General features: G+C 43.2%; 1 protein-coding gene across 5 annotated transcripts in view; it reads right to left on the bottom strand.

Annotated features, from left to right (window-relative positions):
- The window catches only part of PDE8A (phosphodiesterase 8A), a 154,586-nt gene that overhangs the window by 11,775 nt on the left and 117,851 nt on the right, over window positions 1–24,960 (bottom strand). For 3 of the 5 annotated variants that reach the window (XM_031668385.1, XM_031668384.1, XM_031668387.1), the window contains exons 12-20: window positions 18,227–18,304; window positions 13,864–13,934; window positions 13,273–13,437; window positions 11,823–11,871; window positions 11,133–11,268; window positions 9,413–9,611; window positions 6,286–6,503; window positions 4,380–4,512; window positions 1,222–1,389 (exon numbers count right to left, since the gene is read on the bottom strand). In XM_031668385.1, the coding sequence (XP_031524245.1) occupies window positions 1,222–1,389; window positions 4,380–4,512; window positions 6,286–6,503; window positions 9,413–9,611; window positions 11,133–11,268; window positions 11,823–11,871; window positions 13,273–13,437; window positions 13,864–13,934; window positions 18,227–18,304 (1,217 nt within the window). Of the gene's footprint in view, window positions 1–573; window positions 1,034–1,221; window positions 1,390–4,379; window positions 4,574–6,285; window positions 6,504–9,412; window positions 9,612–11,132; window positions 11,269–11,822; window positions 11,872–13,272; window positions 13,438–13,863; window positions 13,935–18,226; window positions 18,305–24,960 lie in introns of those variants that run through there. The other 2 variants (XM_031668386.1, XM_021940831.2) reach the window with 2 other exon arrangements.

The following is a 24,960-nucleotide window of genomic DNA, read 5'->3' as shown; positions in this document are numbered from 1 at the left end:
AGTTATTTTAATTTTTTAATTTTCTACTGTAAATGGGACTGGGCTTTTGGTTTCATTTTCCAATTGCTGGTTGCCAGTACATAAAATACAACTCACTTTTGTATATTGAGCTATGTCCAATGACATTGGTAAGTCAAATCCACTTATTAGTGCTAATAATTGTTTGTATATTCCTTAGAATTTTCTACATAAAATCATGTCACCTACAAACAGAAGCAAATGTATGTCTTACTTTTTTTTCTTTAAACCTCTTTCTCCTCTGTCTATTGCAATGACGAGGACCACCAATACAATGCTGAACAAAAGAGGTAAGAATGGGCACCCTTACCTTGTTTCCAATCTTAAGAATGTATTCAATATCTCATGCCATTAAATATAATGTTAGCTGTATGTTTTGAGACAGGGTCTCACTTTGTTACCCAGGTTGGAGTGCAGTGACATGATCATGGCTCACTGCAGCCTCAACCTCCTGGGCTTCAAGCAATCCTCCTGCCTCAGCCTCCCAGGTAGCTTGGGACTACAGGCGTGCATCACTATGCCTGGCTAACTTTTAATTTTTTTGTAGAGACAAGGTCTCACCATGTTGCCCAGGCTGCTCTTAAGACTCCTGGGCTCAAGTGATCTTCCCACCTTGTCCTCCCAAAGCTAACAGCACTTTAAAGATGTTCCAGTGTCTTCTGGCCTTCATAGTTTTTGATGGGAAGTCAGAGGACGTAAGAATCACTGTTTTCTTATAAGTAATGTATCGCTTTTCCTCTGGATGATTTCAAGATTTATCTTCACCTTGTTAGCTGCTTGACTATGACACATCTGACATGGTTAAGGTTCACTGGGCTTCTTGAATCTGTATGCATATGCATATGCCCTCCACCAGATCTGGAATAATCTTCGCCAGTATATTTCCTAATATTTTTTTTCTGCCCCAAGAGAGATTTTTTTCTACTCAGAAAGAATATGAAGACCAGATGACTCCTTTAAAGTACTTTCAGGAAAAAAATCATCAACCCAGGATGCTATATCTAACAAAAATATCCTGCAAGAATAAAGGGAAAATAAAAATATTCTTAGAGAAGAAAAAAAATTTGTTACCAATAAACATGCAATACAAGGACAGAATTTTGTTTAGAACCCTGTTTCCTAGTGTTAAGTCCATTATCTTGTATGATTTTATGGGTTTTAACTCTCTCTCTCTCTAGAAACTTAAAAGAGGCAGCATCTTACCTGCGAAAAATATTCTTCTGAAATGCGTGCAGCCCACTCGATGCAGTACTGCAGGGGTCGGCAGGGATTGGACACATCAGCACATTTAATCAGCATTCGTTTGATTAGAGTCCGGTTCTCTGGAGTCCTAAGCATAGTGTTTATCATTTCTTGATTTTTATCAGTTTCCTGAAACATGAGTGGAATTCAAAGCAATCAAAATGGGACCCTTGGTGCCAAGCCCTCTCTTACTGGTTTGTACCACTGTAAGCACAAAAAGAGCACTAGTCAGGATAAGGATCTCATGAAACAGTGCCAAGGATATTCGAGCATTGAGCTTGGCCTCTCATTTTACACAGGAGAAAACCAGGCTCAGTGATATTCCAACAGGACCTAGAAGTGGAGGGTAGCACTAGGGGTTGGTATATCTGCTGTTCCCCTTTTCCTTGCCTCTTTCTTCTCTTCCTCTCACTAAATCTTTCTCACCGTTGCCTTTTTTTGTTTTCCTCTCTCTCTCTCCCCCCCTTGGTAAGAACTCAAAGACTGGTTTTGTCTTTTATTTTATTAAAAAAGAGAATGAGCTGAAAAAAATAAATTTCTCTGCCCTCACAACAGATGGGCTCTTGTAGCCCAACAGGCTCCCTACTTCTCAACTCAGTCCTGTGACAGGGCAGATTCCCAAGATCACACCTAACATTTTTGATGTATAAATGACTTAACAGTCATTCTCTGTTGATCTGCACTCACAAGAAGATCTAATGGTAAGCATGAAAAGTACTATTGATTACATTTTACAAATGAGGACACTGAGACTCAGGGAGGTGAAGTGACTTGTCCAAAGCAACCAGCTGAACCAGGATAAGAACTTAAGGTCTGCCTTTAGTCCCAGGCTGCCTTCCACTCACAGTACCATGTGCTGTCTGCATCACAAGGATCCCCACTGGATATGGATCAATTTATGATGCAATAGAACCACTATTTGTAGGCTCTCTGAAGAGAATTCAGGTTAGAGGGTATTGGGGCAGAGAGCAATGGAAAAGACCAGAGGCAAGCAGGTCTCCTCAGTCTGATTCCGTGCCCATCAAGCACCCTTCCAAAGGAGTTAGTCATATGATTTCAATATGCAACAGCAGTAGCCTAAGAAGGCCTGATAGTCCCAGCTCAGAGGGAACAGATCTGCCATCAAGACGGGCAGGTGGCATCCTGACTCTAGGCTTCCCACGCTTCCTGGAGAGTGCCAAAATGACTACTACACCAGTGACACTTCAGTAGTTCTTGTTGCTCCAGGTTTCCACTGTGACCAGCTCTGTGCTGACACTTCTTTCTTCAGATCCATTAATACCTGCAGTGTGACTATAGTTTTGTACTGCCAGCCTGGAAACTATTTTCTTTTATCTTCCTTTCTCCTGCTCTGACCCACTGGATATTGATTTTCAGTCTCTCAGAAGTAACCCCCCGTACCGACAACAGAGATGAGAACTATAATGTTAAGTGGAGCAGAGAACTCAGCTAAGTCTAGGGGCTGTGCAGACTAGACAGAGGAAACCAAGTCTGTGAGGTGTGTGGTTTCCTTCTGTGGCACGAAGTCAGCCAGGAGTGGTGGCCAGGTGACTATCAGCCCTATCCAGAATGACAGGGCAGGAGGCAACAAAAGAGGCTGGTATAGGCACCTCTGTGTTAAAAGTCTTTGGAAAGAGAGTGAAGTCAGAGGCAGGCTGACAAACAGAGAGAACAGGAAAGGGTGAGGAAACAGAGTTCTCAACATCAGGTTAAAACAAAGTAAGTGTCATGGGGTAATATGCTAGAAAGCCAGGGGGTAGACAAAGGCCATGGCCAAACAAATGAGTTGCAGAAGTAAAATGGAGTTAGAAGTCAAGGAATTGTGATCCTAGCCTGCGAGGATAAGTCATCCCTGTGTGTGGTAAATATCTCAGGATGGTGATAGGAGCTGGGGAGGAGGGTGGTACAGAAGACTGTGAGTTGCTGCCAACATGTTCAGTAAATGTGGGCCTCAGAGGAAGAAGGTTCATGAAAGAACATATTCTTTAAGTTGCTGATGACATAATCTAGTATAATAGGCACCAGTTCTTAAGTGCCTACCATGTACCATGCTCATCAGTACTATGCCTTGAGACTTATTATCCCCATTCTACAGATAAGCAAATGATGGGAGCTTGGGCCTGTGTGCTTCCTCAGCTGGAGTCTCCTGACTGGTGAGAGGGTTAATGTTATCCTTGCCCAGCAATTGTTGTGGACTCCATGCCTCAAATGTAGAAACAGGGGCAACAATAATGTCACCCTTGTGACACAAATACAGTGTCCTTCTCAATCCACACACTCCTCTAAGTGAGGACCAAGAGAGGATAGCTGCTGCTACCATGGTATGTGCCCAGTGGGAGTGGCTGGAAAGAGATATCAAGGACTCCAACTGATCACAGAATGGCAAAGAAGGGAGGGGGATATTAGTGAGAAAGGGTGCAGGAATAGCTTACCTGTCTAAAGTTAGCTTATCTAAAATCTGACCTTCCTTTCGAGTTTTCCCATCTAGTTAGATGTGCTAATTTTTTTCCTGCCAAGTTTTTGCACTTTAAATAATTTTTTAACCAATAAAAACTAAATTCAGTGAGCCCACTGTGATGGTTAATACTCAGTGTCAACTTGATTGGATTGAAGAATACAAAGTATTGGTCCTGGGTGTGTCTGTGAGAGTGTTGTCAAAAGAGATTAACATTTGAGTGGGTGGGCTGGGGAAGGCAGACCCACCCTTAATTGGGTGGGCACCATCTAATCAGCTGCCAGCAAATATAAAGCAGGCAGAAAAACATGAAAAGGAGAGACCGGCCTAGCCTCCCAGCCTACATTTCTCCCTTGCTGGATGCTCTCTGCCCTCGAACATCAGACTCCAAGTTCTTCAGTTCTGGGACTCAGACTGGCTCTCCTTGCTCCTCAGCTTGAAGACAGCCTATTGTGGAACCTTGCGATTGTGTAAGTTATTACTTAATAAACTCCCCTTTGTGTGTGTGTGTGTATATATCCTATTAGTTCTGTCCCTCTAAGAGAACCCTAATATACTCACTGAGGGAACCCTTCTGTGGCTGATATCATGGCCCATGTGTCTCCATAACCCAACAGTACTAGGGCCCCAAACACAGGTTCTCTTTGCAGTAAGTTTCCCTTACCCCATTTTCTTCTAGCGTTGCCAAGGGTTTGTTGATGCTGTTGACAAATTTGTTGACATGCTCAAAGTGCTTTGTCATTTCCGTGGCTAAGACCATGTCGATAATTCCCTGGCGCAGTGTCCGATAGTCATTCCTGTTTTCGATGACAAATTAGAGGCTGCTACAGATTACTGATCCAGACCAGCCAGGTACTCCTGAAAACAATCTGTTATTCAGATTATGTGTCCTCTGCAGCTATAAATCTAATGCCGCTGAAAGTCACAAGGCACATTTTAAAAAGATGTGGAAGTTATGGGTTAGTGCCTAGATCGTTAGCAAGGAGAACCCAAACAGAAGTTAAAACCAAAAGCTATAGGCAAAACTTTATAGTTGCAGTGTTTATCTTGTCAATGTAGAGATCTGTGGTTAGAAAAAATATACCCCACATGGAGGTACCTTGAGCCCCAACAATTTTAGTGCCCACAGAATGTGAGGACCAATCTTTTGATAGCTTGAGAAATCATAGGGAGTACTTGATGCCTCTATCGCTAACCCTTACTTTTACTTCAGTACTTTAAAAAATTCATTTCTTGAAGGGGTATGAATGAATATGAAATAAAGTCTCTATTCAACCCCTTTTCTGCAGCTGAGTAGAAAACTTTCCCTAGAAAGTTAATAGGGTCTCATGTGGTTTTCCATTGATAACTGATGTATCTATAAGCAAATATAAATAGAAACTACTTTAACTCCACCTCTGAAATCCTAGAACATGGCACAAAGGAGTTTTACAAAATCAAGAATCCTCTTCTTTAAAAATCCAAATTAATAAGTATTCTTCATGACACAATGTTTTTTCCTTCTTCAACTGATATTCACTAAGTTACCAAACACTGTGGCACTGAGGGCACAGTGACATATGACCCTTGTGACCTTACAGAGCTTAAGAATCTATTCAGACATTATGCAAATAATTAAAAAATAATTAAGAAATGTGGTATGTGCTATGAAGAAATCTGGGATTGAATAATTAGATGGTTTAACTTAGCATGAGAGATCAGGGAAGGCTTCCCCAAGGAAGTGACATGCAAACAGAGACAATGCCAAGGAGATGTACGCTGAGCACGGGAGGGCAGCGTGGAGTGCTTCAGGGAGATAGAGGACTGCTTCTCTGAGTCTCTAAGAGCTCAAGATATCGGCATTATACTTCATCTTGAAACATCAAGACACAAAAGTGGCTGAATCTTAAAAACACTGTGCTAAGTAAAAGAAGCCAGTCACAAAAGATCACACATTGTGTATGATTCTATTTACATAAAATGTCCAGAACTGGCAAATCTATAGAGACAGAAAGTAGATCAGTAGTTGTCTAGGACTAGAGTTGGGGGAATGGAAAGGAACTGCTCATAAATTTGAGGTTCTATCAAAGGGGTAATATTCTAAAATTGAATATACTATGAGTTGCACAACTCTATGAATATACTAAAACCACTATGAATATACTAAAAACCACTGTACATGTTATTATTTTGAGACAGGGTCTCGCTCTGTTGCTCAAGCTGGAGTGCAGTGGTGTGATCATGGCTCACTGCAGCCTCAGCCTCATGAGCTCAAGCAATCCTCCCACCTCAGCCTCCCGAGTAGCTGGGACTACAGACACAACCACCGAGCCTGGTTAATTTCTTTTCCTTTTGTAGAGACAGAGTATCCCTATGTTGCCCAGGCTGGTCTCAAACTCCTGGGCTCAAGTGATTCTCCTGTCTCAGCCTCCCAAAGTGCTGGGATTATAGGCATGAGCCACTATGCCCAGCCCACTGTATACTTTGTACACTTTAAATGGGTGAACTGTATAAGATGTGAATTATATTTCAACATAGCTGTTTAAAAAAGACAGAGAGGGATCAACACACTCCCCAATCATTGTTCTTACCTCTCCATGTTTTTAAATATATTGCATTTATCATCTCCAGTGGTCAGCTGGAAGGCCAAGGCCGCATGGTGGCTCTCCAGCACAGCAGTGTCATTGTACAAAATGGCCAGCTCACTTCCAGCATTACACAGGAAGGAGTTGGTTCTCCCAGGGTGATCCACATCATGAATGGTGGCTGCAATGAGTGCAGCGACCTCATCAATTGGATCTAAAGTTTCCTGAAAACAAGACAGCTTTTAAATACGGGGGTATGACACTGAAGGCAAAGAAGCCTTCGGTGTAGTTTTCTTTCTCCCCTATTACTTTCAGGTAAGAATATTTCAGATTTCTAAGAAAAGCATACTACGTGAGCAAATCTAGTTTTCCTACCTCCACCCTGAAACAGTTATATTTCTGCATAGTTTTGTTAGTCTCACACAAGTTAAGGACTTACCAAAATACAGGTGTTCTCAACAGATAGGAGTCACCTCCTCAGCCAGTCTTTCTCTAGACCCATCACAAAAAAAGTCCTTAGTCTGAGATATTGACTTAGACCAACATAAACTAGTATTAATAAAGGAGAGAAACAATTTTAAATAAAATTTAAAATAGGCACCACTTACATTAACTGGGAATTGCCTTAGTTTTCTTCCCCCTTTTAGTGCTATCTTTGTCAGGTTGATGTCAGAGTTTTGTGAGTTTGACAAAATGATCTGGAAGTTTTCCATCTTTTTCAAGGCTCTGAAAAGGTTTATGTAACATGGAAAAATTCCTTAAAGGGCTAAAGAATTCACCTATCCATCTGGGTCAGGAGCCAACTTTTGAAGAAATTAAATAATAATTTAAAAATTACTAAAATTACTTCCATGTTATTGGTCTCTTTTTTAAATACTTCTTACATCAATTTAATTAAAACATTCCATTAAAACTATTTTAAAGCTTTTGATTTAGTACGTATGTGGGCGGTACTTCTACTATTTTCTGCTTTAAATTTGTATATTTTTGTGTCTTTATATCTTACCTAGTTTGGCTAGAACTTCATCTATTTTCTTGGTTATTTCCAAGAGCCACACTGGATTATCACTTTGTTCTTCCCATGTTCTTTTTCTTCCCTTTTTGAAGTAATTAGGGCATTTAAAACATAAACCTTTAAATATATAACTGACTTCATTCTATAGGTTTTGATAGGTAAGTTTCTCATTTTTGTTGTTTTCTAACTAATGTCATTTTGGTTTTATTTCTTTGTTGATCCCCAAATTATTAAGAATATTTTCTCATTTGTTGTAGCTGACATTTTAAATTTAACCGTTATTCTATTTTGTTGTGTTGTGGTTAGAAAATATAGCTTATGAAGTTTAGAAGTTCAACACATTATGTCCCAGTATAAGATCATTTTTGGAAATACCCTACAGACTCTTGAAGATGTTTAGCTAATAAAGCAGCCTTGCAAATTTATTTAAATTGATTTAAATTAAAATTCAGTAATTTAAGTGGGCAAATAGTATGGTATGTGAATTACATTTCAATAAATGCTCTTTTTTTTGTTTGTTTTGAGACAAGAGTCTTGCTCTGTCGCCCAGGCTGCAATGCAGTGGCATGATCTTGGCTCACTGCAACTTCCACCTCCTGGGTTCAAGTGATTCTCCCGCCTCAGCCTCCCAAGTAGCTGGGATTATAGGCCTGCGACACCATGCCCAGATAATTTTTCTATTTTTAGTAGAGATAGTGTTTCACCATGTTAGCCAGGCTAGTCTCGAATTCCTGATCCATTTGCACTGGTCTCCCAAAGTACTGGGATTACAGGTGTGAGCCACCATGACATTTCAATAAATGCTCTTAAAAACTGTTTTCAGTTAGCTTTCTAAATATATATTTGTACGTTGTCTATAGAGTACTTTAAAAGCAATAAAGCAAAAATTGGGTTCTTTATATACTGAGCCATATTGACACAGACGTCCCTCTGTTGTTACTTGTTTTCGTAATTTAGAAAACAGTCCCTCCTCTGGACACCTGTTTTACCTACAGTCTGATTTGATTTTTTTCTGGAAAACAAACCAACAAAAACAGAAATAAGAACTAGAGGGAGCAGGGAAAGTTCTGAGAAGGTATACCCTTCAAGGTGAGGAATGAACACTTGTTCACTTCCTCTGTGTGCCAGATGTCATCTTCTACTTTGCTCTCTGCCAAATGCCAGTCCCGTGATACAGAGAAGGAAATGCGGGCAGGAGCCACTTGCCCTGGCCCTGCATGATTGCAGTCATCTAGGCCCCAGCCAAGGGAGCAACAGGTCAAGGGCAGAAGCTTCAGAAACTAAAGTGGTTTGGCATGGCCCAAAAGTGGCCTGTGACTGAGGGAGAAGAGAGGAAATGATGAGAGGAGCTCATTGTTGAGGTGAGTGTGGAGAGCTGTAGAGGTTAAAGTTTAAATCCTGAGGGAGGTGGGAAGCTGCTCCTGGGAATGACAGTGTCAGGTGTGCTGTTTCAGAAAGATCACATTGGCAGTAGGGTAAGGGCGTTCCATAGGAGGCAGGGTAGGCAAGAATTCCAGTTTGGAACTGCCCAGATGGGAAAGGATTGCAGGGGGCCTCACTGGGACAGCAGCGAGAGATGAATCTGAGAACATTTAGGTGTGACAGGAAGCAAGGTCAGATGATCAACCAGATGTTGGGGGTTGAGGAGTGGAAAGAACCAAGGATGACTCTCGGTTTCTAACCTGGGTATCTGGTTGGATAATGGAACCCCGGATTAGGTAGATAACCCTGGGTGGGAGCAGTGCTGGGAACAGAGATGATGAACTTGGCCTTAGAGCCCTGCAGACTTTGATGTACAGATGCAGGCCCTAAAGTCGGGATATCCAACAGTTACTTGGCTCTACTAGTGTACAGGCTTGGAGTGAGACCCCCAGAAGAATAGCCCTATCCTGTGGTTTCTCCTCCGGGACCAAATCCTGCCTCTTGTACCCTCATGGAATGGCTGGGATTATGTCATGAATTAACACATCTATTTCCCAAAGCTACAGTGTGGCCTCACCCTTCCTGTGCCAGGCTGCACACGTGAGCAGTCATGCTATGTATCTTAGTGGAGGCAGGAACACTAGACTCTCCCCACTGTTCCTGCCCATTAAACGTGGCATGTAAACAACAACTCACCTTTATCCTCTCCTTGGAGAGAAAATAGGCAGTGGCATGAAGCACATCAGCAGAATGTGTAGAATTGTGGTAGGGATTGGAAGAATGATAATTGGCTTCGATAATTTGTAACCATGATCTTAGTGTTGACTCAGAGCAGTGTAAGAATTCACAGATTCCAAAGCGAGCAAACATTTTGAGACCAAGATAAATCAACGGCCTATAGAGAGAAAAAAATCCACAATATTAGAACAAAAGCAAACAAATAGGCCAAGTGTTTGAGGCCTGAATAGGTTCCAAGCCAAATTTCAGGGAGTGCAGGGCAGCAGAGTGGAGACTGCTTGGGCTGTGCTGGCCTCTCTCTGGTGGAGCAAACAAACTTTGGTTCCACTTCTTGCCCTCAGGAGACCATGATGCACAGGTGAGAACTGGCTGTCCATAGCAGCTCTGGCCTCAGCCTCGTTGGGGCTCCTGATTTGCTGGGGGGAGTTTGCTCGTTCTGTCCTTCCAGGTTCAGCTTCCTACTTGCACTACTGAATTTGTCACAACAATCCTTTTTCCAGGTTAAGCTTGTACCACCTTGAACACCATCCTCTCCTTTGGACTTGCTGGACCAATGCCATTGGCCAGACACCCTGCCTATAAGAAAACATTTCCTGAAAATGTCCTATGAGCCAGACACTGCCGTATGCCATGGAATTTTCTCAACACCCACCTTTCTGGACGTGGGTGTTGCAGTATGAGGGGATTTCCCCGGAGGCGACCAGCTGGCCACCAAGTTAGGTTCTTACTTGAGAAATCACCTTGACCCAGCATCTGGCCCTTGCCTTTAAAGGCCAAGAAACTGGCTGTGTTGAGGCAGTATCCAGAGGTGATCACAGGACTTAAACTGACCTGCCTTAGCCCAATTCACATGGATGTAATGTCACTAGGATGTAAACCAGGTGCTTAAAGACTCATGTGCCAAGGGAGTATTCTTTTCCACTCTCCTTGGCTGTGCTGGGAGATGGGGAAGTAGAACGTATCAGAAGGTTAACTCAAGGTGAGCCTGAAAAAGTCAGGGGGTTATCTTGGGGACAGGTCGCCCAAACTGAGATGAGACCTGAGAAGCCATCCCATGGCCCAACCGAGCACATCTCTCCCGAGACACCCTAGAGGGCAGTCCTGGCTAGAATCAGCTCTGTGGACCTCCCTTTCTTGTGTGCCCAGCCAACTGCCACCTTTGGTTAACAGGTCTTCTCCGGCAAGGGAAAAAACTCAAGATAAAACCCCATTCCTGCTCCCGCTCGCTGTGATCACACCCAGATGAGGATGACTAGGGCTTTGGGTGTCCCTATGCCTATCACCAACACAGCAACCAAAAGCTGGGGGCAGCTCTTATCACATGTGTATGTGTTTCTAATAAATTTTGGTTCTAGGCTCTGAGCAGATCTCTTACAGCAATCTTAACATATTACCACCTATAGGAGAAATACTTTTATTTCACAGAAAAAAGTCGTGGGCTACTTGGAGAAGTCACTGGCTCAGTTGCATGCTTTCCATGAATGTGCCATCACTGTGGCCAGCAGACTCTCCCCCAGGCCCTGGTGACTCAGAGCCACGTGGTGCCCTGCTACTCCTTCCTCAGAGCCCCTCCCTGACCAGGTACCAGCCCTGTGCACAATCCACACTCCTCAGGTAGCCTCTTCACACAGGCCCTGGGAATCTAGTTCTCCCTCTGCTGAGGTCTGCATGAACTCACCTATTGTGGGTGGCAGCCTCCAGTTCAAAAATATCAAAGTCCCAGTATTCCTCATTTTCCATGGCCCGAGCTATCCGTGGTGGGACATCATCAAGGGAGATGGGAGTGATTATATTGCTTGAAACCGTTTGAGTGTCTGTAAAGTGATGTAATTTGGAGAACAAAATTAATAGGCTTTAAAGGATTAACTTTTTTTTTTTTTTTTTTTGAGACAGACTCTCACTCTGTTGTCCAGGCTGGAGTGTAGTGGTGCGGTCTCAGCTCACTGCAACCTCTGCCTCCCGGGTTCAAGTGATTCTCCTGCCTCAGCCTCCTGAGTAGCTGGGATTACAGGCACCTGCCACCATGCCTGGCTAATTTTTTGTATTTTTAGTAGAGACAGGGTTTCGCCATGTTGGCCAGGCTGGTCTCGAAATCCTGACCTCGTGATCTGCCTGTCTCGGCTTCCCAAAGTGCTGGGATTACAGGTGTGAGCCACCGCTCCCAGCCAGGATTAACTGTTTCTTAGGGAGGACAGTACTGCCTCAGGGACAGCTGCTTTGTTTCTGAGACTTTATGACATACCAAGAAACTTCTTAATGAGGTGAAAAATTATTTAAAAACTTTTATCTGAAAAAGTTATTTTCATCACTTAAGCTAAACTGCAGTATTATAGATAGTGATCTAAAAAATTAAAAAGGAAAAACTTACTTTTTGTTGAAAGAACATATTCATTCCCTGATAGTCTTCGCAAACCATCCTGATAAAAATCAAGGAAACAAGAAAAAGAAAAGTCACAACTGTTCTTTCCTTCCTGGAAACTCCAGGTGGTCCCCCCACAGGACAGCTCAGGGCAGCCCTCTCCACCAATCCACTCAAGGCTGCCCGGGGCCCAGCGGGTCCACCCCTGTGATCAACTACTGGCCTCAGTCACTTATTGGAGAGCACAACAGGCTAATGCTGGGAAGGATGGTCCTGGCCCTGTTGGAAGCTAAACTCAGGACCAGGGTCAGCACCCGGGAGGTGAGCTTGCATCTTTTGAGGGGTGGGTGGTCCTTAAGCCCAGCATTCTTGCTTGCCCTCCAGGACTATTTGGTTTCTTAGGAACAACTCTGCTCTGCCCTCAGTCCTTCTCCTCCATTTTCCTGCCACTCTCTTCACTCTGAGGACACAAGGTTTTCCTGGGAACATTAGCTCCTCTCTCACCTTCTAAGGGACCTCATTCCCGCCGGTGACTCTCCTGGGCTCCTCACCAGTGCTTCCAGACCACCTGGCCCAAACCCGGACTCTTAGCAGCCCCTTTTCTCCAGTCCTGTGGCTATTCTCATCTACTCGCCTCCAGAACACTATCCTACCCCATCCCTCATCATTTTCATCTCTCGCCTACAGTCTGGAGGAGCCTCTGTTTCAAATAGGCAAGACCACAGTTAGATATTATCAGCATTGGAAACACTCTACCTTCTAGATTTCTGCCTGGAACGTTATTTTTATAAAATCCAGTGAATTCAGAAAGCATGAATTGGGAAGGAGGTGGGTTTTGCTTCTGACCAAGACAAAAGCTGACAGAGAGCAATTGAGTAATCTGTGCTGCACAAAGTTGTCCCTCTCTTGTGAGAGCTCTACACCAGACATCCTGAAGGAGGCATCCAGGACCCCTCAAGAGTCTATGGCACAAAGCCCCCTTCTAGTGAAAGATTCCCAAACTCCTCTTTCCTACAGTCATCCAAATGTGTGTGGGATGCTTTGAAGGCCAAATTGTCACACCCCCTGGCATCATTTTAAATACATATGGCGGGAGAAAGAAAGTCTTTCTATTCTGCACTGTCCCAGTTTTCAAGCTCTTTAATACAACTAAACAAGCTTTATTTAGATAAATTACTGTAGAAGCCCTAAGCAACACTGGAGAACTGGCTCAGCAGACTGTCAGGATTACATTCCTCCCTGCTCTGCTCCAAGCTAAGCTCTCCCTAGGAGGCAGGCAGCAGGTGGGTGCTTGGCCAGAGAATAGAAGAACCCAGGCAATGGAGGAGAGTTTAGGTCTTGACTGAACCCTACAGTGCCCTGCCTGTCTCTTCAAAGAGATCCGTTTAAATGAGTAACCTCTGAGAAAACCACCAAGAACAGACAGGCTCTAGCCAGGAGTCTAGTCAAATATACTTACAGACATTAAGCCCCCAACAAGGTCATTGGCATGGGGATCATCATCCTTAGCACCAAACTGTGGTGAATATAACTCAGTGGTTCTTAGAATTTCCAGCACACGGTCTAGGGCTTCGGTCACAGGCATGGGACTACTTTCCTGGGCAGCATTGATAATATTGATTACCTACATTATGGAAAGAAAATACTTGAGTTTCATAACCTAAAAAACAATGAGAGGGTCAGGCATGGTGGTGTATGCCTATAATTCCAGCTACTCAGGAGGCTGAGGTGGGAGAATTACTTGAGCCCTGGAGTTTGAGACTAGCCTGGGCAACAGAAATGAGAGAGCCCATCTCTAAAATACAACAGCAAAAACAAAACAAAACAAAATCCAACAGGACTCAATCTGGCCATAGTAATTAATACCAACTTAAGACTAGTTAAAATGCCGACATCACACATCCTCTCTCTTCAGAGGAGGCTACTGGCACCATACAACTATGACAGCATTCTCATTACTGCAGGTCCCTGTTTCTTCTCACTGGAAATGATCCTTGGGGAGAACAAGGAGTATGTGTGCTCAATGGAGACAGACCACAAACTGCTTCACCTTGGTGATGGGCGCCTCAATCGTCATGGAATGTATCCGGGCCATAGAAGAGTGTCGTCTCTGGCTGGAAACTGTGGAGAAAGGGATGCACAAATCAGGGTGTGCACAGCCCTGGGCACCTGTCTTGACAGCAGAGGGCAGTGTGCTCGGCTGCATGATGAAGAGGCAGGATAGAACTGAGTTTACTGAGCTTCGTTCCCATCCTAACAATCCTGGGGTTCTGGCATAACCAATTCTGTTTCCTTCAGTTCTAGGCACTAGGATGCACATATGCCCCCATGGACTGAACCTCTGACGTCACAGGCCAGAGAGAAAACAGAGGAAACAATCTAGCAAGCCAAAGTCAAACAGCCTCTTTTTGTGTCTATGACAATAAGCCTTTATAATTATTTAGCTTGCCATTCTCTAGGAGTAAAAATGTTCTGGAAGACAATGCCACACAATGCTCTTTGTTTCATATATGGCAGGAGCAATACATTCAATTCACCAATAACTAAAATACACAAATTTCTGGTTAAATTTTTCAAGGTACCCTCTGGTGCTTCCCACTATTAGGTTTAATCTAGACTGATTTGGTAAATATCTTAAATGAGGCAGGCAGCAATTCTTAGGCTCTAAAGTTTGTTAATTTTTGTTGTTCCTGTCAAGATATGGTTCCTTTGTGATGAGGAGAAGCCCAGACAATATAGGCAGGAAAAACATTAACATCCAGTCCTGGGTATCTCCACGAACAATCCCATCAGGCTAAATGCTGCTTTCCAAAGATGTTACAGGACCAGGGGCTGTCCCAGAGACTGATGTATCAACCTCATTTTACCAATGAAGAAACTGAGGCCCAAGGAGAGACACCCTCCAAGGTTAACCAATTCACAAGGTCTCAAATGTTTTAAATTTGGGGGCCCAACTAAACTTCTTAAAATTTGGTGATTATAGGATTGCCAACCTTCCATTTTATCCAACAATGTCATTAAAACAAAAATAAAAACTGCTATTTTCTCACTGTCATAAAAGGACTTGTTTTCATTGAAAAATAATTGACATATGCTTGAACAAACAGAGATCTATTGTACTACAATTGTACAATATGTATTGTAACTACAATTAATAACAACGTATTCTAGAAAATTGCTAAATGTAGATTTTGTGTTCTCTCACCACAAAAAAAAATGAAAGTGTATGAGGTAATAAATACGTTAATTAGCCTAATTTAGCCATTCCACAATGTACAGATAGGTCAAAACATCATGTACATGATAAATATACATAATTCTTGTCAATTAAAAAATAAAGGAATTAGAAAAAAATCAAACAGAGCAATAAGGTAAGAAAAAAAGTATAAAGATTGTCATGACTGTGTATACAGAAAGCCCTGAAGAATCTATAAATGCACTCCTCTTCTTTTACAGTGAGTGCGTAGGTTTGCCCAAGCTCTTGGATATACAAAGTCAATATTCAAAAATCAATTGTATTTCTATAACTATATACAATAAGCAATTGGAAATTTAAACAAGTAACACCATTACAATAGCGTAAGAAACCATCAATACCTAAGAATAAATCTAATTAAAGATTAGTATGACTTCTACAATGAAAATGTAGAACACTGCTGAGAGAAAACAAAGACAGCCTAAATAAATGGAGACATCGCATGTTCATGATTTGAAAGACTCAGTATTACTGGGATTTCAATTTTCCCCGAATTGATCTACAGATTTAAGACACTCTGAAAACAAATCCCAGGAGGGTGTGTGTATAAACTAAGGAGCTCATTCTAAGTGTGACATGGAAATGCAAAGGATCTAGAACAGCCAAGACACTGAAGAAGAACAACTACTTACTACCAGGTATCAGATATCAACACTTACTATATAAGTAGCTGATTGTGATATTGGTGTAAGCATAGACAAACAGAAGAGTGGGACAGAATAGAGTCCAGGAACAGATCACATATTCGTAGTAACCTCATTTATAATAATGGTGCTACTGCAAAAGATGTTTATTCAATATGGTGATAGACCAGTTGGATTTCCCCAGGGTCAGGGGCAGTCATCCTTGATCTCTACCCTCACCAGATATAAAAATTTAAAATGGATCAAAGACCTAAAACAAAAGATAAAACAATAAAACTCCTAGAAGAAAACAAGGGAGAATATTTTCATGATCTTGGGATGAAGAACGATTTCTTAAATAGGACACAAAAAGCACTAGTAATAATATAAAACCTGATAAAATAAATTTCCTTAAGATTAAGAACCTCTGTTCTTTGATTAAGAATCAAAAGATACGATTTAGAGGGGAGAAGGCAAACCACAGACGAAAAAAATATATTTGTGATACACAGATATTCCATACCTAGACTATATACAGAATCCCTACAAACCAACAAGAAAAAGATATACAACCCAATTATCAATATGGGCAACAGACTTCAACAGCACTTCAGAAAAGGATTATCCAAATGGCCAATAAAAAGATGCCCAACTTCAGTCATAAGGAAAATTAAAATTAAAACCACTGGAATGGCTAACATTTTAAATTCTGGTATTACCAAGTGTGGGAAAACATGGAACAACTGGAACTCTCACAGATGAGTGAGGAGAGTAACATGGTGCAATATGTTGGAGCTATTATTGGAGAATAAAACTGGAGAGCACCATTTGCAGCTGCTCTAAGGCCTAGCAATCCCACTTCTAGGGAGAAGATGAGCATATACATCCACAAAAGAAGACTTGTACAAAAATGTTCATGGCAGCCTCATTCTTAGCAGCCTCAAAATGGAAACAAAACAACTGTCCATCAATAAGAAGATGTGTGCACAAATTGTAGTATATTCCTATAAGGGAATACTACTGAGCAATAAGAAGGAAGGAACTATGACATACCTAACATGGAAGGACCTTGAAAACATGAAAGTTCAAGAAGCTAGACACAAACAAGCCATACTGTACGATTCCAATTCTATGAGGCACAAGGAGACGCCAAATTAATTTATGGTGCTAGCAATCAGTGGTTGCTTCTGCATGGTTAATGATGTGTTTGTGTGTGTGGCTTTTCCATATCTATTTTGGGTGGTGATTACATGAGCACATAGAATTGTCAAAACTCATTGAGATGAAACAAGTGAATTTCATTGTATGTAAATTATAACTCAAAAATCATAAAAATAAAAAGTTACAAGAAAAAATGTTTATTAAAACATAGAAATATACCAAGGAATTCAAAGGATCAACAAACATTAGCATGTGGTGAGTGAAGGCTGTTCTGGACAGGGACCTCAGCCCTGCTCTGTGCTGCTCCAAGACTGCAGAGAGTCTGGGACTGTAATCATGACAGCTACAATGAAGATGACGATGTCAGCTGACACTAACTGAGTCCCTACCCTTACTCACCAGGCACCACACACACTCATTTAATCCTTACACAATCCTCTGTAGACAGTAAATTATCCCCACTTTACAGATAAGGCAATGGAAACACAGAAGTCCACCCTCAAGGCTACACAGAGTAGATGAAGCTGGGACTTGAACTGAGGTCATTCTGACACCAAAGTTTACAGTCCTTCCCATAATCCCATACTGCTTCCTCACTGGCACCACCCCAACCCTGCCCTCAAAGCAGGGTTGTAATCTGTATGGTCTTTCCAGTGCAAGGAGTACACAGCATGTCATCTGGGCCTTATAACAAATCTGTGAGGGATGACAGGGTGGCATTTGATCCCTACTGTGTAATCTTAGCTGGTATCACCTTGGAAAAGTTTGTCTTTTGAACCAGTACAAACAGCTCTGTATCCTTCTGTATTCATTTTTGGGCCAAAGAATGTATACAGCTAGCAGTAATACCTGCATCTACACTCTGTATAAGCAATGTTGATTACATTTTAAAAATTAGGTCATTCAGGCCATGCACCTACATATTCTTTTTAAAAGGTATATTTCAATTAGAACTTAAATAATATTTGCTGAATAAGGGTCTTTCACAATTCCAAAATCGAGCTCACCTCTCTCTAAAAGTTTCCATGGCAAACTGCAAACCACGATGGGATAGATCTTTAAGAATTATCAAATGCAAACAATTATAGCAGATGAATTGACATCTTCTGCTGTTACAGTTTAGAAATGCAACTATAGAATATATGGGAATGTATCTTTTCCTTTTCTTTATTTTCTGATTCCATTAAAAGGCTCAGAATGGAGCCCATTGGCAGGAGTCCACAGAGGGAAAAATGGAACACTAGTTTCCAGAGGGTTCCCTCTTCTCCCGAGAATTGGAGGTAGACAGGATGAGACTGGGCAAGGCACAGCAGGGCTCCATGTGTTCAACAGTGATTTGATCACATTTTTTTTCTCTTGTCTTGGTCACTCACCTTCAGTTGTACGGGAGGCAACAGCTTTGACATCTAGTGAGCCTTTTCTTCTGTCTTTATGTTTGCCTGTCTGATTATCTGTAGAAACAAATGATAAATCACTTTTGATTTAAACAACATATTAAGGAAGGTTACCAATCTAAAATTTAAAAAAAACTTTCAACTTTAAGAATTAAACATGTTTTAAATGCCACAAAAGTAAACACAGTATAGAGATGAAGACTATGAACAACCAGTTTTACGGGGGTAGAGTTTCTCAAAATGTCCCACCAGGTGCACAGATAAACAAGGGCTTTACAGTTCCAGATTATGTAATTGCAGAGTTCCAGGACATAAAGTGACAAGTGATAGAAATGACCTCAGGGGAATTTCTCCTATTGTATTTCTATATAATTGAATAAAATGATGGGAAAATTTTGATCCCCACTCATCTTGCCCCAAAGAAAAAAAATCTTTTATTTTCTCTACAAAATAAGGACTACAATATCCCAGGGAAAACATTCTTCTCTTTCCTAGGGTAGTACGGTAAACACTGTTTGGGGTATATTTCAAATGACAGTTCATCTTCCTCCCTTTCACCCCCTCTTCTCTACGAAGGACACATTACTCTCCTAGGCTTCAAATGGGGGACTGTCTTTGACTCTTCTCTAATCCTGACCCCCACAGCAATCACTGACAAAGCAACTCTGACTTACCTTCCTGACCCCTTCTCTGTGCACCTGCTGGGTACCATACATCCCCATTTCACAGACAAGGAAACTGGGAGCTGCTCTGCAGATGAGTGCACAGCAGGGTGGGCGCTGAGCTCGGCTCTTCCCACAGCCATGGAGTAGCTTCTCTGCCTTGTCTTGGCTTCCTCACCCGGAACTTCTCTCCCTGCTCATGGACAGGATCTGAATGCAGGCCCTTAGCACTTCCTCTGCACCATCGAGAAGCCTCTTCACCTGCTCTTTGCTTCTTTGCCCAATTAAACTAAATCCTCTTCTCTGTGGGCACTAAAGAGCGAACGTGTCAAGGTCACCAACAACCTCCTTTTTGCTAAGTCTGAAGGCTACAACTCAATCCTTACCTGACCTGACTTGATTGTGGTACTAGACACAACTGATCCCTTTCTGGACACTCCTGTTTGCAGAGTCCACACTCTCCTGGTTTTCCTTCCACTTCTTACTACTCCTTTCTAGTTTCTTTCATGATTTCCTCTTCCTCAGTATCCCTGGTGTTTCCAAAGGTGGTTTTTCAAAGGTTCTATCCTTAGTCCTTCTCAGTCAACAAAACCTCCTTGGGAGATCTCATTCCTTCCTATGGTTTTAATTAACTCTTATGTTACCATCTTACCCCAGGCCTCTCTCCTGAGCTCCAGACTTACATCTTAACTTACCATTTACCACCTTATTTAGACACTCCTCAGGCACTGCAAATGAATTCATTATCCACCATGAAGTCCTTATCTTTTTCCAAATCTGCTCTTTAACCCAGGTCACTGAACAGCATCTACCATAAGGTGGACAGAAGTCATCCATCACTTCTCCCCCTCCCCTCTCCTCACCCTTCAATGGGTCAGCCAAATCTAAGGATTCTACCTCCTAAACACCTCGAGTCTATCCCCAGCTCTGTCCTTGTCCAAGTTCAGACATTTGTCATCCTCTCTGGATTATAACAATGGCCTCCCAGATTGGCTCCAAAACACCAACCTTTCCCCCTTCAACTTATTCTCTGCAGGCTGCCAAGTGATCGTTGTAAAACAAAAATCCAACCAAATCTCTCAATCAAAACACTTCAATGGCTCATCCTTGTCTTTAGGATAAGATTCAAACTCCTCAGTGTGGCACCCAGAGTCCTATGAGGTCTACGCCCCCTATCTCTATCCACCTTGAACTATTTATGATTTGTTAATTTGCCTCCCAAACCTCTATGATTTGGTACAAACCACTGACTTGGAAATGTGCCTCTCCCATGCCACCTTCTTTGACTGGTTACCTCTGATCTTCTTTGAAGATGCAGTTCAGGTATCATAACTTTTGGGAAACCTTTCCTTAAAGTCTCTCCACACCACCCCAACAGTGCTGGGTAACAGCCTGCTTTATTGTCTTGCCTTCCTTGCTAACATGAATGACTTGAGAGCAGGGACAGTTTTTCTTGTCTTTCCTAGGTGACCAGCACTGTACCTACCATCTGCTAGAAGAAGCATATGTATATAGAAGCTCAATAAATACACATCTGCTTCACCAAAAACTTGCACCTTCCTGCTGTGCACAAATCAAAGTTCTGTTAAATCAGTCACTCTGATTCTGTGGCTCCCCTGCTCAAAATCCTTCAGCGTTTCAGAGATAAAGAACTTCCTGGCATTCAAGGACAGGTAAGGTTGGCCTACAGCAGCCTGCCTTTCATCTTGCACTGTGTTTCCCATGAATGTGCTGCATCAGCACAACTGCTCCGTCTCTGGAACAGCCTTGACATCGACTCCTTTCGTCTGAGACACGACACTGCACCCTCTTCAAGTGTTCATTCCTTCAAATGTCCCCTCTTCTCAACCACATGGAGCCAGAAGTGTGTCTCCTTCCTCTGAGCTTCATGATGAGTAATGTCCACATAGCCTGGGCTGGGAACTTATGATTATTTGTTCCTTCATTCTTACCTCTTTTATTCCACTCAACAAACCTTTACTGGGCACCCACCATGTGTGCTGCCCTAAACTAGGCATTAGGGAGGTGAAAATGAGTAAGTTATGGTCCATGAACTCAAAAGGAGATGGTCAGTGGGGAAAAGGGTGGGTAAATCAAGAGTTACAGTAATACTTTTAAAGTTCAGGAGGAGTCTGGAGGGGGAAGTGGCAGATTCTTAAGGGAGTGGGGGCAGAAAGGAGATGGATGGAGTCTTGTAGCTGCAGCCAAGATACGGAGGAGGAGGACAGCATTTCCAGGAGGAGGAAACTGCTTGTGCAGATAGAGGAGTGTGGCTGGAGAGGAGCAAGAAGCAACGTGTGTATGAAGGATGCACTGTGGAAAAATGGAGGGAGACTAAGCAGGCTTTAATTTCTATTTGACTGTTTCAAAGTTACTTTATGTAAATACAAGATCCTCTTGTTCCTAAAAGCCCTGCTAAGCTCACTCCTTCCCTAGTCCCTGTAGCACGTTATAGATGATTCTAGCAATTTTCGCCCAGTGGGTAGAGATGGACCGTGTCTCCACCCTGTCACCCCAGTGCCCAGTTCTCAGAAGCTCTCCTCAGGGAATACCAAGAGGTTGAAGATGAAGTGTGAGGCTTACATCCCAACGAGACTACCAACTCCTGAAAATGTGCTGCGCCCAGGGCCTCCTGCTTACTGAGTGCTCAGAAAACACACACTCATCCTGAGGTACCCGGCCTGCCAGTGGAGAGAACACTAAACAGGCCTCCACAGCCAGGGCCTGGGCTCAGGATCACCTGCAACTTCATGTCTCTGCTCTTGGCTTCCTGTTCTGTGAAATAGGGCCCATAAGCTCTGCCCATCCTTTCAATAGAGAAAAATTAATAGCATTTCCTTGACCTGCTGGGTAAATCCTGGGAACCCTGGAAAAACAGTGGGGATGATGAGAGGGGGTAACCAATCAGTACCCCTCAAAAACAGCAGCTTCCTCCAACTCACATTAGCCCTGCAGCCTGGAAGTATGAGCTCCAGTTTGGATATGAGGAAGTCCAGGTCCCAGTATCTTATGTGACTTGCCCAAAAGTCATTTTGCCAGGACCACAGCAGACTGTCAGGGCATTTCCTCAGGCACTATCAACAAGCATTTGCAGAGCACTTACTCTGCAACAGGGCCACCTCCAAACTGCCAAGCCCACAGGACTCTGCACATGGGCCTCTGGTAACTAACTACCTCTTCCTCCCAAGAAAGCTCACTTTCTCCAGGTGCAGACCAAATCTCCCAAGTATTTTAAATGATCTATGAGGCCTCTAACAATGGCCCCAACCCTGGTAGCCCATGAGAACACCTGCAAAGTATGAGGCCTGGGCTCCATTCCATACAACCTGAACAAGAACCAGAGCCTGTCACATTACTGGTAAGGCCTGTGCTGACCACCTCCTCATCCCCTGAATGCCCAATCCCCTGGCTTCATTCTTCTCCACAGAACTTAACACCATCTGATATACTGTATGTTTGTTTGCTTACTGTCTACCTCACCCCCAGCTAGAAACACATCTTGCAAGCAGAGACATAGATGTTGCCTGGTGCACAGCAGTTGTGCACTGAGTTTGGATGAATGATGAATGAATGAATGAATCCTGCTCCTCAGTGCTCCTCTGGTCATTATTCACATGTCTCTTATTGCTGGACTCCTTTCTTGGTACTCAGTCTTCCTGCCTCACTTTCTCTCTCCAGGAGAGTTGGCCCAGGGCCAAAAGTTTTGGCTTATCACTTCAGATGTGGTAAGTTCAAATCTAAACTTACTGTCCACTCCCTGTACAAATCTGCTCTTTCTTATGATCTTATTTGCACTTGTTATTTTAATTAATGTTATCCAGTGGCCAAGCTAGATATCTTGGTGTCATTCTCAAGTCTTCTCTTTATCCCACACAGTAAGCTGGTTCCCAAATCCTACTGATTATACTTAAGTAACTCCTGGATCCAGTCTCTGATTGGGCTCCTGAGGCAGGATTCAGGAGTTACTTTGTCTTCAATCTCTTTTCTCCATGACTATCTTTATAAGACCTGACTCTTTCCCATTTACCTATTTATACAGATTCACTTGGCCTTCCTCTGCCTGGATTCACAGGATGAATCCAAACTGGCCTGCCCCAGCCTCGCCTCTCTATGCCTTTATGTGTGCTGCTCCTCCCACCTTGTCCTCTGCATGACCACTACTTCTCTCCAGACACCAGGTCAACCATCATCATCATTATTGCTGGGAAGCATCCCCCAGCTTTTCTCCAGTGTGGTACTACAAACCACAGCATATTCAAATTATTTTCTCCTGCCACCGGAAAGTGAGACTCCTGTTCATTTCTGTATGCTTACAGCCAGGCTCATGGCCTGACCTAGAACAAATCAATAGATTGGACAATTGTCACTACAATTTGGTGTCCTCAGTGAGACAGTGTCACGTGAAAACACATGGGCCATGGAAAAGGGAGCATGTATTGGGATTTTATTACTCTTTTGGATGCTCAGATCCTGAACCTTCCTTCCCATGTCTAGGGAGTACTAAGTCCTCTCACTATGGAAGGGAGAAGGCCAGAGACTCCATTGCTCCATACCCAGTTAGTGATAGAGTAGGTGACACAGGCCCAGCCAAATGAGTCTGCTTTTGAGTGAGTGAGGCAAGGAAGCGAGGTGTGAAGAAGCTGTGCTACCCGTGGTGAGAACAGCAACATCCCATAACTAGACTTCAACAGGGCCAGTGGTGCTCAAAGTTCAGTAGTGACAGCAGGGGCCCCCTAAGCACAGTGCTCCTATGGCATGCCTAGGGCAGTGGGGACAGTTGCTCAGCTTCCCCAGGTTCCTGCCTCCTTTTCCAAAACTAGTTCTAGAGCTTTCTTGTCCAATCTGTAAGCAACCCCATTTTCTTCCAAAAAAAAACAAAAAACAAAACTCCTTTCTGCTTAAGATTTGATTTCTGTTGTGTGTAACCAAGGACTTTGGCTGGCCCATGGCCTATAATAGCTCCACCCTGCCTTCTCAAGTGAAGATGACCAGTTGAGACCTTTGGACATAAAGCTGTTTATGCTGCTAAGGGGGCAGGTAGGATGGGCAGGTGGCTCATCTGGGTGGGATGGGTAAAACTCCTAAGTCAGCGTTGATCAAGTAAAACGACCAAATGGCCTCGATATAAATGCAGTTTGGGAGATGCTCCCCCTGCCGAACATTTCTTCTGACTGCATCACTGACTCTGCCTCTCAGTCCCAGCTCTGCCATATCCTGGCTGCCCAACTCTAGGCTGTCTTTGAACTTTTTTCTTTTTTTAGACAGTCTTGCTCTGCCACCCAGGCTGGAGTGCAGTGGCGCGATCTCGGCTCACTGCAGCCTCTGACTCCCAGGTTCAAGCAATTCTCGTGCCTCAGCCTCCCCTGTAGCTGGGACCACTGGCACGTGTCACCACGCCCGGCTAATTTTTTGTATGTTTGGTAGGAACAGGTTTTCACCATGTTTCCTGGGCTGGTCTCAAACTCCTGGGCTCAAGTGATCCACCCGCCTTGGCCTCCCAAAGTGCTAGGATTACAGGTGTGAGCCACCACACCTGGCTCATTGAACTTTTCTGAGCCTCAGTTTCTTCCTCTGTAATAAAGGAATATAAATAATAGTCATACCTACTTTACAGCGCTATTCTTTTTTTTTTGGGACGGAGTTTCACTCTTGTTGCCCAGGCTAGAGTACAATGGCTTGATCTCGCCTCACCATAACCTCAGCCTCCTGGGTTCAAGTGATACTCTTGCCTCAGCCTCCTGAGTATCTGGGATGAGAGGCATGCGCCACCACGCCTGGCTAATTTTGTATTTTTAGTAGAGATGGAGTTTCTCCATGTTGGTCAGGCTGGTCTCAAACTCCTGACCTCAGGTGATCCACCTGCCTTGGCCTCCCAAAGTGGTGGGATTACAGGTGTGAGCCACCACGCCCGGCCATATGGTACTATTCTTAAGAGTTAAAAAACAAATGCTTAAAACCAAGTAAAAGCCCCCTGTGAACTTGCAGTGTAGGACTCTCCATAACAGGCCCACACGTCCTGCTTCTACTCTGACGCCTCCAGCCCCTGCAATC

The sequence above is a fragment of the Papio anubis genome, chromosome 7, assembly GCF_008728515.1.
Source record: "Papio anubis isolate 15944 chromosome 7, Panubis1.0, whole genome shotgun sequence".
Taxonomy (NCBI): Eukaryota; Metazoa; Chordata; class Mammalia; order Primates; family Cercopithecidae; genus Papio; species Papio anubis.
Note: the sequence above shows the minus strand (reverse complement) of the source record. Positions and strands in the feature narration are given on the sequence as shown.